Source organism: Dermacentor variabilis, chromosome 7 (assembly GCF_050947875.1).
Source record: "Dermacentor variabilis isolate Ectoservices chromosome 7, ASM5094787v1, whole genome shotgun sequence".
Lineage (NCBI taxonomy): Eukaryota > Metazoa > Arthropoda > Arachnida > Ixodida > Ixodidae > Dermacentor > Dermacentor variabilis.
The window spans coordinates 175691870-175706772 of NC_134574.1; the positions used below are offsets into that span (position 1 = coordinate 175691870).

At 45.5% G+C, this 14903-nt stretch overlaps 1 protein-coding gene across 6 annotated transcripts in view; it reads left to right on the forward strand.

Annotated features, from left to right (window-relative positions):
* The window catches only part of LOC142588526 (protein phosphatase 1 regulatory subunit 21-like), a 260138-nt gene extending 251373 nt beyond the window's left edge, over positions 1 to 8765 (forward strand). For all 6 annotated transcript variants that reach the window (XM_075700363.1, XM_075700361.1, XM_075700359.1 and 3 more), the window contains one exon: positions 8087 to 8765. In XM_075700363.1, the coding sequence (XP_075556478.1) occupies positions 8087 to 8113 (27 nt within the window). In that variant the 3' untranslated portion in view covers positions 8114 to 8765. The remainder of the gene's footprint in view (positions 1 to 8086) is intronic.
* The last annotated feature ends 6138 nt before the right edge of the window (positions 8766 to 14903 follow it).

Below are 14903 nucleotides of genomic sequence, written 5' to 3' on the forward strand. Positions count from 1 at the left end.
CGGATACCCCTGATATTCTCCAAGAGGTTCGGCAATCCCCTCATCGCTATATTGAACAGCAACGGGGAGATCACCGGCCCCTGGGGGGTTCCTTTTTGCGGTATTTGGAACTTCTCGGTCCTGAGGTTCCCCAGGCCTATGGTCGCCGTTCTACCCATAAGGAAGTCCCGGACGTAGTTGTATGTCCGCCGTCCACAGTTGGTATGTTGTAGGCTGTTCAGTACTGCTTTGTATGAGACGTTGTCGAAGGCTCCCTTCATGTCGAGTGCCAGGATGGCACTCTTGTGGCATGTGCTGAGGCCGTCGATGACTTCTTCTTTAAGCTGAAGTAGAATGTCCTGGGTGGAGAGGTTAGGCCAGAAACCAAACATAGTGTTCGGCAGGTGCCCACCTTCTTCCAGGTAGGGCGAGAGACAATTGTGGACCATGTGCTCAAAGAGTTTTCCCGCGCATGACGTGAGAGAGATCGGATGCAGGTTCTGTAGGTTGATGGGCTTGCAGTGTTTCGGGATCATCGTTACGTCCGCGTGCTTCCAGGAAGCCGGTATACTGCCGGTCTCCCAGCTTTCATTGATATACTTTAGTAAACTCTCCGTCGCCCCGTCATCCAGGTTACGGAGGGTCTTGTTGTTAATTTTATCCCTGCCGGGCATCGTGTTTCTTGTGAGATTTCTTAAGGCTGCCACGATCTCCAACTTGGTGAAAGGTTGGTCTAAATCCGGATTGGGTTCCCCCTCGTACTTCGGGTGAATGACTGGCTGCGTCTTCTGTTGTTGCTCGTCTCCGATGTATTTCCCGGTGATGGCCTCGAGCACTTCTTCTTCGGTTCCCTGGAAGTTGTGTAAAAGTCTTTTTATGTGTTGCCCCGTGACAGCTTTTTATTCTGTCTTCGCCAGAAGGATCTTCAGAATGGCCCAGGTCTTTCAGTTGCTCAGGGTTCCCTGTAACTGGTCGCACACTTGATTCCAGTTCTGACGTCCGAGTCTTTCAGCATACTCCTCCGCCTGCCGCAAGACTGCGGCAGTGCGGATCTTGAGTTTGCGGTTTCTCTTCTGTTTCTTCCATCTCTTCAAAAGTCCTCGCCTGGCATCCCAGAGGTGAAGTAGGTGTGGGTCGACTTCGGGATTGTCCGCAGTGAGTTGGATGGTCTTTGTGTACTTGGTAACCAAGTCCATCACGTTCTTGGTCCACTTCCCAATGTCCTCTAGGCTTCTGGGGTGTTCATCTTCCCGGAAAGCAGGCCAGTCGATAATTTTGGCCTGACCTAATCTCATGGGGGTTTTGTGGTGCATGATTTCGGTCTGGATGATATGATGGTCGCTGCCCAGAGTCTCGTCTAGTCTCGACCACTAGACTTGCCTTAAGCCAGTGGAGAAGGTCAAGTCTGGGCTGGTGTCTCTGGAGACACTGTTGCCGATTCTAGTTGGTACTAGAGGATCGGTCCACAACGTCAGCTGGTGGCGTTGTGCCACATTGTGCACATCCATACCCTTCTTGTTGGTTGATTGGTAGCCCCAAGCCACGTGTGGAGCGTTAGTCACCCACCACGAGAAGTTTTTGACCATTGGTGACTTTCTTCACTTTGCTCAGGAACTTGTCCAAGTCCTTTAGTGTGTCGCGCGGAGGACTGTATACATTCAGGATGTAGAGGCTCTGCAGGGTTTTCTTGAGAGGAGCCAGCTCAATCAGAGTGTGTTCGATTCTGTGGTTGATTTGGTGCTGCTGCGTTGTGTAATGCTTCTTGATGAGGACGGCGGTCCAGGTCCTTCCTTGGGCAATGTGCGTTTTGTAGCCGCGCATCGTAATATTATTTGTTTCTGTTTCCTGTAATGCGATGACATCAGGTTGGTGTAGGGTGCATAGGTGGAGTAAATTTTGCCGTTTCTGATTTATTCCTCTGCAATTCCACTGCCAAATTTTGAGGGTTTCGATCGCTCCTTTCTTCTTTGCTATCTTATTCGCCATCTTGCCTTCTCAGAGTCGTTCATCTGGGCTTCTCTGATGGTGTATTTTGGCTTTTTCCTTGCCTGCTCTTTGTCCTTTTCTAGGATGGAGATGCGTTGGCTGAGCTCGTTGCCCATCTCGGTGATCTCCTGGCGGAGCGTTTGTACGGCTGCTTGGACAGTGGCTGCTACAGATTTGCTTATGGTGTCAACGGCCTGAGCCAGTTCGGCTCGGAACTCATTTCTCAGTTCGGCCTTGTCTTCGGTTCGGGCCTTGTTCATCTTGTACTCTATTCCCGATTCTAGGTCCTCTATCAGGGGAGTATGTTCCCTCGGCGGCGTTGATGTTCTGGTCGGTTTCTGCTGTTTTTGCAATTGGTCAATGAGATGTTGGAGCTTCCTCTCCAGGGCTTGTTCCCTGGCCTGAGCTCTTCTGTCCCGTTCCTCCTGACGTCCTTCTTGCTCTTCTATACCCTTCATGAGCATTTCATTCCGCTTCATCAGGTCGGCATTTTGCCTTCTGAGGGAGGAGATGGTTTCCTCGTATCTCGAATTTGGCTTTTGTGTCGGCAGTAAGGGAAATGGGTCGGTTGTCGACTTGGAACTGGCTATCACTTCCACCCAGCTGATCTTCTGCTGTTCTTGCTATGGCTTACTTGTTCCATATTCTGAGGAGCTTGAACTTGTCTCCCTTGTTATAGATGGTTGTCGGCCTCTTGATTTACTTCTCTCCTTCACGTACAGGGGTGGGGATCTTAGCTTGAGCCTTTTCTCGCACTCCTTGCTTGCCGTCTCATGAGGTAGTCCGCATAGTTTTCACTGCAACTGGCAATCATGGTCTGCTTGTGGCTTCTACACCCCGCACCGGTTGCAGATATGTTTGTCTGGGTTGGGGCATACGTCCTGCCGGTGGCCGATTTCTCCGCAGGCCTTGCAATACTGTACCGATTTGCGTTATGGGCGGCAACGTGTGTACGAGTCGGCCACCTTCACATAGAAAGGGATGTGCGGATCTTCGAAGGTGTTGACTGCTGAGGTGGATTTGCCGAGTATCCTCGCATGCAGGATGCCACAATTGTTGGCTGCCAGTAGTTCCGCAAGTCGTTTCTCCGTCGTACATGCAGTGATACCGTGCACGACTCCACATACTGTTCCTGGGAGCGGTTTGATGTACGGCGTCATTTCATATGTGGCCGCCCCAAGTTCGATGCCGTTGATAGAACCGAGCTTCAGTGCGTAGTCCTCGTCTGCGGTGCTGGCAATTATCAGGTTCTATAACTGAGGTTTTTAGCGCACGAAAAGGGACGAAAGACAGTGGCGAAACGAGGACACAGCACTAACTTCCAACAATGGTTTTATTCCACAAAGCGGTAGACACATATATATATATAGGTAACACCCACAACCGTACGCATGCGCATATGTACTGATTTTTAGTCAAATGAGACAGCACCGAGACATGTGTAATGGAAAGTTAAGATGATATCAAAGATGAAGACCGACCATGCATAGCCAAAAAAATTTTTTTGTAATAGCAAGTCTAAAAGATTAAAATGTAATCTCCATCAGGCCACCCTCTGTGTCACGTTTAAAAAATCAAATTCTTTACTTGAAAGATCTATTGAAGGCGCGCTAACACACGCGCTCCCTAAACTAGCAATCTTTGCCGCTTCAATAATCTCACGTGTTGTTTGCGCTGGGCTTCTTCCTATCACCATGCACTGTTTATAAATGGGACTGCACCCATGCTTTCTGCAGTGAAAAGCCAGATGCCCCACTCCTCCAGTTCGCACATTATTTGCGTGTTCACGCAACCTGTCATTTAGGCACCTTCCCGTTTGGCCGATGTATTTTTTGCCGCAGGACAGGGGCAGTTCATACACGATATTGTTCACACAATGAACGTAGCGTTCCTTGTGATTTGTCCGGCAACTGGGCTTCTCAGAACCACAGTAGCTGGCCTTGCACAAGTTGGACAGCTTGATTGGCGCTGAAAAGATGACGCTAACATTTGCGTTATTGCCAATCTTCTTCAGTCTGTGCGAGATATCGTGGATGTACGGTATGATTGCGCGTTTCTGCTTCACTCTCGTATTTTCCCGTGAAGTGGACTCCTCATCCTGTCGTCCGCGTTTTGTGGTCTTTAGGAGACCTTCGGCCACAGCTGTGATGATGTGCTGCGGGAAACCGGCCTGTTTCAGGCGATCCACTTGCGCCATAAAACTGGACAAACACTTGTGAGGACATGAGCGGCGAAGAGCATTCATTAGGGCTGACTTTGCAATCCCCCTCTTAACCAACTTAGAGTGGCCTGATGAAAATGGCAGTAGCGGTTTTTTCGCCCTTGGTTCATATGCCCAGCACAGCTGGTGTCCCTCAAAAAACATTTTTAGATCGAGAAATCGCAGAGTACCATCCTGTGGCGTTTCATGCGTAACAGGGAGCGGTTGTAAACACTTGCTGAAAAGATCTAGCACTTGTGTGACATCAAGACAAACCTCCCCGCTAGGGCTTGGATCGAGAAGAACAAGGTAGTCGTCAACGTACCTATACACCTTTTTTACATTTGAGTTTTCTAATTTGCCATCCAGTATCCTGTTTACACGAGCAAGATAAAGGTCACTTAAAATTGGCGCAATACAGGAACCATTGCAAATTCCTTGTTTTTGAAGATAAACACTTCCATCCCACTTGGAGAATGTCGAGCGTAGATACATGGACAATAGTTCAAGAAAACCCTGTGTGGATATGCAGATGGTGTGGCTTTTCACTGCAGAAAGCATGGGTGCAGTCCCATTTATAAACAGTGCACGGTGATAGGAAGAAGCCCAGCGCAAACAACACGTGAGATTATTGAAGCGGCAAAGATTGCTAGTTTAGGGAGCGCGTGTGTTAGCGCGCCTTCAATAGATCTTTCAAGTAAAGAATTTGATTTTGAATTTGAATTTGACGGTTGTGGGTGTTACCTATATATATATGTGTCTACCGCTTTATGGAATAAAACCATTGTTGGAAGTTAGCGCTGTGTCCTCGTTTCGCCACTGTCTTTCGTCCCTTTTCGTGCGCTAAAAACCTCAGTTATGGAATACCAACACGCCCTAACCTACGCTCTTTCAGGTTCTGCTTCTACTGTGTTTGGATGGAGTAACAAATTTTTTAATAGATATCTATAGAAGTAGCAAGGTGCTTATAAAATGAGAAAAAAGGTTATGTGAGCCTACAGATATACAATGGGGGCTTAGGCAAGGGTGCTTTTTCGTTGCTTGCCGCGGCGGCAAGCGAGCCACAGAACACCTATAATAGCAAGCAGTGATCAGGGTCCTATGACAGCAGCCCCTTCAGCCAGATGCGCACAGGAAACTGGTGTGTAAACCTGCCCCACTGCTTGATTCGTACTCACGTCTGGTATCAGCCAGACCACTTGTTTTGCACTGTCATCTGCTCGCGTCAGCTCTCACTCATGCTTGTTTTGATTGTCACGGTTTGCGATTGTTTCTTTTGCAATGCTGAGTCTAAACTGAGATGTGATGGAAAGATGGAACATGGCTATAACGGCACATTTTTGAGGATGGGACACAGAAAGAATGCACAGAAGACAATCGCCGACTGTCCTCCGTGCGTTCTTTCTGTGTCCCATCCTCAAAAACGCGCTGTTATAACCATGTTTCATCTAGCCAACAACCAACTAGCCCATCTAAGTCCCTGTAAGTCTAAGTCTCTCTCTGTCACCTTTCTTTTTCATGTTGTACCTGCAATGATTAGAGACCAAGTTAGACGAGCGGACTTGGCTTCGACCTTTTTTTTTTTTCAAGCAAGGAGAATGAAGTGCACAGTCATTACTAGGACTGATGTATGTAGATGACATTGTACTTATGGCTGACAACAAGGAAGATTTGCAGGGATTGATGGACAGCTGCGGTAAAAAGGGAGATAGATTAAGTTTGAAGTTCCGTAACGAAAAATTTGCAGTCATGACTCTCAGTGATAATCAGGGTGGCGAGCATAGGATAGAGCAGGTTATGCTGGAGGTAGTGGATAACTACAAATATCTTGGCATGTGGATAAACAATGGGGCTGAGTACATAACGGGGCATGAAAAACTATGTAATGACTAAAAGTAGCAGGAATACAGCTGGGATGAAAAATAAGGCACTGTGGAATTACAGTACGTACGAAGTGGGGAGAGTGATTTGGAAAGCGGTGATGGTTCCCAGTCTGGCTTTTGGCAATGCAGTCCTGTGCATGAAATCAGTGGTTCGAGCAAGGTTGCAAATTAAGCAACATGGGGTGGGTAGGCTTGCTTTGGGAGCATGCGGAAATACACCAAATCAAGGGGTACAGGGTGATATGGGATGGACATCATTCAAGGGCAGGGAAGCTAGCAGCAAGATGGAATTTGAGGAGTGATTGAGAGAAATGGCAAGAAAGCCATGGGCGATGTGTTTCTGGTGCAGTATAAAGGATTTGTTAACTTTGTAGATCAATCTTTTTGATAACGGAATTGTTTTTGGCAATTTCTGTGGAGCAATCTTTTTTTCCATTTTGCTAGCAAGTGAAGCAGGAAACATTGAAAGCAATGGACATGGTTTGCCGTTGCAAGCGTTACGCCTCGATGGTGGACAAGATGAGACTGAAGGAAAATTGTCAGCAATTTTCAGTATCCAAAGAAAGGATTGCGTAAATTGACACTCACTGTCCGTTCTGCTCGAACCAGTGTATGCACCAACCACGGTGTGCTATGCACACAATGCTCATGCCTGCAGTGGTAGCCAGGATATTTCCCTGGCTCCAGAAGAGCCAATTGATCAGAGCATGTGCCCACTTGGCTTTGTCACTTTTGGAGCCAAACAGACTTCGTGTCTCTGGAGGCCTTCTAATCCTCCATGCATGCGCCATCAATACTGCAGCATGACAATGCCAACGCCAATGGTGATGCTGCAAATATGCCACAAGCGTCCATGTAATTCCTATCAAACTAAAACTATAATAACCTAAACCAAAATTGTGCTTTCAACATCCCATAGAGTTCAGCTTTTTCTCTAGAATGTAACAAATTTCATTCAGATCGGTTAAGTACTCGGATAATTTGAGAATTTCTGCGTTTTACATGTACCTTAGTATAATGAAAATCTCAATATAACAAAGTACGTAATTTTTAAAAAATTATTGTTCATAGAACACCATGTACTTTGACCCCAAATATAATGAAGTGTGTTTACACGCAGTTATAAGGCCAAGTAAGGCCGAGGCAATAAATGGAAACTGCCATGAGCGCAGGTGGTCGAAGAGCTAGATTACATGCGGTCACTTGCAAACACCATTACCAAATGCAAGACCCTCTTGCCACTATGTTCTGTATAAAGTCCAAGTGTGATAAGATACTAATGTGTGCTGTGGGTGTGAGGGGAAGTGTGCGAGAGTGCACCAACAAGGATGGTGGCTCAATGCGCACGCAGTGGGAGGTGGGCGAGGGGAGTGTGGTAACATGATCAAGCACCCTCAGCTGTGTGCTGTCTTTGCACACACCTAGTCCTGGAGGTCTAATAATCTCAGGTTTCGGAGCTCAGTTGAATAGATGAGCAGAAGTCTTCGCTCTCTTGTGTTTCCGCTCTTCAATATCACACTAGTGTTACTACAGCTAGTGAGATCTGTTCATGTTTACTTGTGTGCACGTGATACGATGCTTGAGAATTTAAATAATAAGCGAATATTTGCAGCACTTTTTATGGCCGACAAAACTACGGACCTTACTTCGTGCAGTGTTGTCATACTTTGCTATTGCTATCGTTGCTTCGATTTTTTTAATGAAACTGCAACCTTTTTTGTCACTGAAGTTTGTTTCCGATTGCCTGGTAATTCCTAAAATGTTACAGCTCCTTGCAAGTAAGAAAAATCTGTCGGCGACTGTGTTTATTGGCATAAAAGGCCGTATTTCAATATAAACAAAAATTTTGATGCAACGAAGGAAAGTTTTGATTTTACCGACTTCATTATATTGAGATTTAGCTGTATCTGAGTACAGTTATGGGAGTTGACACTGAACTAAAGCCTCTTCCTATCATGCTCATTTCACTTGTCAAAGTTATTTATGAGCCATGACCACGTCGTCTTGTTCCCTCCGTTTTTCTTTTGTTTTCTTCCAGTTCGGGAAGAAGCTCAAGCCAAAGTGAAGAGCCTGTACATTTCCTGGATGCAAGGAAAGCACACCTCGCATGCTCCAAAGAGGGCATCATCGAATTCCTCAAAGCATAGTTGGAGTGACACTCCATGTGGCGCCATGAAAAGAAACTTGCCAGGGCATTTCCAACAAAACAAATGATGGCACACCTGAGAAGGGAATTTGTCGTAGAGTCTTCGTTGGTTGCCTGGCAAATTGCATGTACTGTACGCTTCTAGCCTGCACATCATAGCAGCCTGCATAGCCCCCACTTCACGTGCGCTATCTGCACCACTATGTGGCCATTCCAGCGTCACTGTTCTAGCAGCACAAAAAAGCTTGGTGCAATAAATGCTCCCGGTGTCTTCTTAGTGCCCGAGTTTTTTTTACTGGGTGAAGAAACAGCCAACACAAGCACTGGTTTAAAGTCACCTTCGTTCAGAAATAACATGCATTTAATGCTGGGTGATACAAAAGTAATAGAAGTAAAATGTCCAATAAGCGGAGAGAGTAACACGATGTGGTATCACAGGAAAACATGGGGCTTTTCTGCCAAAATAGTTACATTTTCCACTAATAGATGGCAAATGTCAGTTTGTACAGTGGCATCACCTATCTGTGACAAATGGAAGTAATCTGGCAATAAAATTTTTTGTTAAACTGTCTTTTGTGATGACCACTGTAGGAATTTTTTTGTTGTTGTTGTTGACTTGGTGCAGTTCATGCATTCTTTCTGAAATTTGGAAAAAGTTCGTATGTTGCAGCATGCCGAGATTAGGTGTGTAGGGGCACCTGTGGAGCCTGTCACCCAAGACATGTTTAGGAACAGTATGAAAACAATCTGAATTTGTGCCTACCTCCACACGCTTGTGGTTGACATTGAGAAGTCCAAATTTTCATAACATCCCTGCAGTACATTGAATTCGACAGATGGCACTTGCATATCATGAAAAGAAGTCTTTGAGAACATTATTCTCGTTTTTCTGATTTTCCATTTGAGTTGCGCACAATGTAAATTTGGTACTTCAGAAAATAAATTTGGACCGTAATGAATGCACACATCTTGGAGAACTGCATAGTGAGTACATATTGCCTCGTTGCAATAAAGTCAATGTTGCTAGTCGGCACATGTGTTGTAATTGTTTCCTTGTCCTCGTCTTACGCACTGTTTACCCTTCCAAATGGAACACCAACTAGATCAATGTCGAACCCTTATGCATAGCGATCTCTATACTTTTTTTTTTTGTCAATTTTTATTTATTATTATTATTCTGAATCATCCTGTAGGTGCGAAGATGGTAGCATGGATTAGAAAAGTGAGTAGCTGATATTGTAGTTGAGATTATCGGAAGTTCAGTTGGGCAGGTAATGTAAAATGCATAAAACTAACAACCTGCAGTTAAATGTAACAGAGTTCGTGCCAAGAGAAGCACACACAGTCGCGGGTAATTGGATGATTGTAATTAAATTAAGAAATTTTCAGGCATAAGGTGGAGAGGCATCCTGCAGTGGACATAGAATAGGTTATAATGATGACATGAGAACAGAACTTATGCTATCTTCACGAACAGTCGCTTAGCACAAGGGTAGGTATGCAACAGTTGCAAAGCCTTAATGAGGACTTGTCAGTCAGGTACGTTTGTGCTCTTACAGTTTTCATTCATACAGCTTGTTAGTGTTGTTTCTTTCTCTGCATGCATAGCTGCACTGAGGGACTTGGGTTCAAGACCTGCCATCGGACAATTTTTTTTCACTGCTGAGAATATCTGGTCAACGAGAAAGATAACATGCTAAACCACTGGGAGGTAAGCAAAACATTGCTTTATAACAGTTGTGAATTACTTGGCAAAGGCATCTTTTTCTGGCAGCACTGCCGTGCGTATTCAACCACATAGCAAGTGGGTTAGTGTAAGACTCCCGAAACTTCGTAAAGTGGCAACATGCTTTGAAGAATGCCTCTTGGTCATGCATCCTTGCCGGGGCCGATGCCGCGTTGCTATTGGCCCACTGGCATCACGTGCGTCCTCGCGCCGGCTTTGTTTAGGCCAGTGGTTTAGCTATGATGTACTGAAATGGGGCAGTGTGTCATACATGCAGAAAAACAATGGGAGAACCGGGGATGCTTCTACGATGACGCCACCAGCAGGGCCCTGCAATCGACCGGCGTGCCTAGCGCGCGAAATTTAAACATTATATGCAAAACTTTCTGCATTTATAAACTGAAACGCTCTCAAAACAATTGAAGTTAATAATTCACACAAAATAAACACTATAAACTGTTAAGATACATCAATAACAGCGTCTAAGCTTGCACGTTTCCAACCATGGATCATGCAGTGTTCCTGATCGCCTGCTCAGCATTTCGGTTGCAGAAGACAAACACTCCTCTGCGCATTCCGTTCGGTAAGCATGCATATATTATATTTAGTATTTTGAAACACACGCCACACGCGCCACAAAACACATGACACACGCGCTTTGTATGTTGTCTTCTCTCACGTCCGTGTTGTTTTTAGTGTCGCGCAATATCATTTAAGTAACACGACAATAAGCCCGGAAGGAGCACCTGCACTGTGCCTGGTGGCTTGCATGGAATTCCTTTCATGTTCTATCAGCCAGAAAGGCAGTCGCCAGGTATCACTGAAGAAAACGCACACACACTTGCGAACCCAGCGCTAGCCGTGCACATAAAGAATGTGCGAACGCAGCAGGAAAAACCACAGCAAGCAATCAGCGACAACCATAACTGCCAATCCCGTAGGTCCTGTGTTTCACCATTATTTTTCCTTTTGCCAGCAATGACTCCAAGCTGCAGCGACGGGTGGCGCTGCAGTAGATCGGCATGAAGTGTGAAGGGCAGATCACGTGGGAAACTGGCAATCGACCATTGATTACTGTCTGATGACAGAAGGAATTCATAATAAGTTGAGAGAAATGGTCATGGATGAGGAAGGGTATAGCAGCATAGAGAGTGACCATAAACGCATCATTTTGAAAATGGGATATGTAGTTGGGAAAGAGAGCTAGGAGTGCGAAATGGCCAGTCCAAATTTGAACGCTGAACAAATATAGTCACTAGAGTCGAGGATGAACTTAGTAAATGGCCAAATAAAGAGTGGGAATATAGTGAGCTTCTAAGTGTAATAACAACAGAAATATGGAAAGAGAAGCAACATGTTTGTTGGAAAGGAAAAAGAAACCAAAAAGCTGGTGGAACAGGAAGATACGAGAAGCGATCGCCAAAAGACAGAAAGCATCCCGAGAGCACAGGGAGGCAAAGAAGGCGTAGTTGCCGCAGGATGAAGTAACCAGTAAATGGGAAATATATCGGGAGAAAAAGTCTATGGTTCAAATACTGGTGCAAGCAAAATTAAAAGGTGAAAGTGAATGTTGGTTGTCAGAAATACACGAGAAAAAGAAGGCCGCACCTAGAATATTTTGGAACCACATAAAATTATCAGGCAGGAAGTCGACAACAATACAGCAATATATCCTAGACGAAAATGAAAACAGACTGGAAGGTGAAGCTGCAATAAATTACATCCGAAAAATAACAGCCGAATCTTTCCAAGGCAATGACGAAGTTGTATTTAAAGAAAAAAAGAGCATGAAAGAGACCCACGTGGAAAAGGAGCTGGTGCTGACAAATTTCAACTGGAAGAAAACCGAACAGAAAATTCCTAAGCGCACAGTCACAGGGCTAGACGAGGTTCCCATTAGGCTGATTAATGAACTAGCACCAAAAAGTAAGGAAGCTCTGATGAAAACAGTGGAAAAAAACTTTAAAGATAGACGGATACCAGACAGTTGGCGACAAAGTAGAATGAATTTAATTTATAAAGGTAAGGGGGACAAAGATAGAATTCACTTGTATAGACCATTGACCATTACATCAGTAATATACAGCCTAGCAATGCAGGCAATCAAATTAAAGCTTCAAGCATGGGCAGAGAATAATGGCATTTCGGGAGAACTTCAGAATGGCTTCAGAGTAGGTAGGCATTTAGATGAGAACTTATTTGTTCTTACTCAGTGTATTTTTTTTAGACATTACAGGAGCCTATGACAACGTAGACCGCAACATTTTGTGGGATATTCTGGAAGGGGAAGGCTTAGGTGACGATTGTCTACAGCTTTTGAGAGAGATTTACCTAGAAAATACTGTTTGCATTGAATGGGAAGGGATGAGGAGCTAGGAGAAAGCTCATATCAACAAGGGACTGAGGCAGGGGTGCCCTTTATCCCCACTGCCGTTTATGATGTACATGGTAAGGATGGAGAGGGCACTAGAAGAATGTAATATCGGGTTTAATCTCTCATACAGACAGGCGGGTACAGTAGTAGAGCGGCAGCTCCCAGGTTTATCTTATGCAGACGATATTGTTGCTAGCTAACAAGCAAAGTGATTTGCAACATCTGGCTAATCTGGTGGACCGGAAGGCAACAATTTAGGTTTGAAATTTAATGTTAGAAAATCAGGTGTTATGGTATTCAATGAAAACAGTGAACGTCAGACAGTGGCAATACAGAGCCAGGAAATACCTCGGGTAAGAGAATATAAATACCTTGGTATATCGATAAACGAAGGCAATAGATATTTGGAAACACAGGAAAAAACAATACGTAACAGTTAAGGGGAAGAAAAATGCAGCCATAATGGAAGCACAGAGCACTATGGGGATGCAATAGGTACGAGGTGCTCCGGGGTATGTGGAAAGGTGCAATTGTTTTAGGACTTACTTTTGGAAATGCATTTGTTTGCTTGAAATCAGGGGTGCAATCAGGACTCGATGGGAACCAAAGGTCAGTGGGTCGCCTCGCATTGGGCGCTCACAGGAAGACTACAAATGACACTGTGCAGGGTGATATGGGCTGGACTAGTTTTGAAGTGAGGGAAGCTCACAGTAAAATTGACTCTGAAGAATGACCGAGGAATATGGAAGAAAGTAAATGGTCTGGGAGAGTGTTGAGGTATATGTAAGTAAAAACATTGATGCACTGTGGAGGAAAAGAACTAGCAAGCTTACCAGCAAGTATGCGGCCTGTGGGGTGGGCAACGCAGCAACAAAGAACGTCAAGCGGAAAGTCACAGAAGCTGAAATAATCTCATGGGTGGCGGCAGTGGAAAAGAAACCTGCCATGAGTAACTACTTAAGAGGGAAAAACAAACCCATGAAAGAAAGAATTTGTGATAACTCAAAGGGAAGATCATTACTTCTCGGAGCGGGATCAGGATTCCTTAGAACACGCACCCATAAAGCGAGATGTAAGAAGGAAGAAGCATGTGCTTGCTGCGGTAAAGCTAGGGAAACTATGGAGCATGTTTTATAGGAATGTGAAGACGTCTACCCAGCGGCCGATATTGGCGGCGAGGAGTTACGGAGTCGCCATCTATCGGAAGCGCCTCGCTGGCGTATTATGAGGGATCACGTGACGCGCTCCTCATAGGTTTTGCTGTCAGCGCTCACTGAAAACACCACGCGCGAGCTCTCCCGGACATTTCTGTGAGTACTTTCGAAACTAGAGAAGTTTCATACTTTCTAAACAATAATCTTGGGCAAACTGAAAGCACACAATCGTTTATAGACGCTATGTCTTTACCGTATACGTACAGTGAACGCCACTGCGCGCGGTCGCCGCGATGGAGTCTCCCGAACCGGCTTCTTGCGTGAAAGGTAGGTAAACGCTGAGAGCAAACTATCTGAAATATGTTTTTATAGTGTTTGTATCACTAAATGGATCGTAATAGAATGAAGCTTCAATGCAGCGATCGCGCAGATTCGCAGCGACCGACTGCGCGTCTGCATGCTTGTCCGCGCACTGTTTCGCTTTCTCCGCGCGCACGTTCTCGCACCGCGCCATGAACTTTAGGCCGCAGAATATGAGCATTTGACAGTATACAAGCAACCATTGTTGCGTGGGCGCTATCAGAGCTGTTCAAAAATAATTTCATTGTAGAGACTTCGACGCCTACGGGGACTGTGATGTGCCGTCGCGACGATTCAATCTTTTATTTCTTCTAAATTCTTTGACCTTTCAATACTATTTCTCGAGTTGCGTCGCACTGTATGTTTATCGGTGTTCTCAGCGTGCAATTCCCCGCTGCTTTTTTTTTTTGTAATCCAGTGTATTAATTCATAACACAAACATGACCATATGCCATGTTTTTTTTAAATGTGCTTCTTACCGCTGCCTTTCCACTCCACTGAACTTGCCAGTTTCTATAGCATCGACAAGTTCATAGACCAAACCGTCATGACATTAGTCGGGCAGCGGACTCGGGCGAGCGTCTCAGTGCACATTTTCAGAACATCGCAGACCGGGCGCCGTAGCAGAAATCTTCCTCGCGTCTGTGCTTGCTGCATACCCGAGTTGTAGCCGATGACTGTTTGCCGGTTTTATGTTTCGCGAGCCAAGCTTCACACAGCTTATTGTCCTGCGGCTACGTGTGAATAAGGCTGACACCGTGCTCCGTTGCGTGCGTCCGGCATTGTGGCACCGAGCAGTAGCCTACCATGTTGTGCGCCTTCAAAGGCAGCCACTACCTATTGTAGTGCTTTCAAGCGTTGTAAAGGAGACACTCGAAGCGGGAAAATCTCGCCACTAAATGAGGACCGCAGCGTACGAGGGAATTTACTCTCGTTTTCAGCTCGCTTCGGCGCGCCCGAAGCAGCCGACGCGGCCGCTATGTCCACGTGATCCCTCCTAGCACGTCACGCCGACGGTGGCGCCAGCTTTTCCAGTGGTGGAGCTCGAGGCCAATAGGCACCACTGGCCTCCTTGAAGCACTTGGGTTCAGTAAG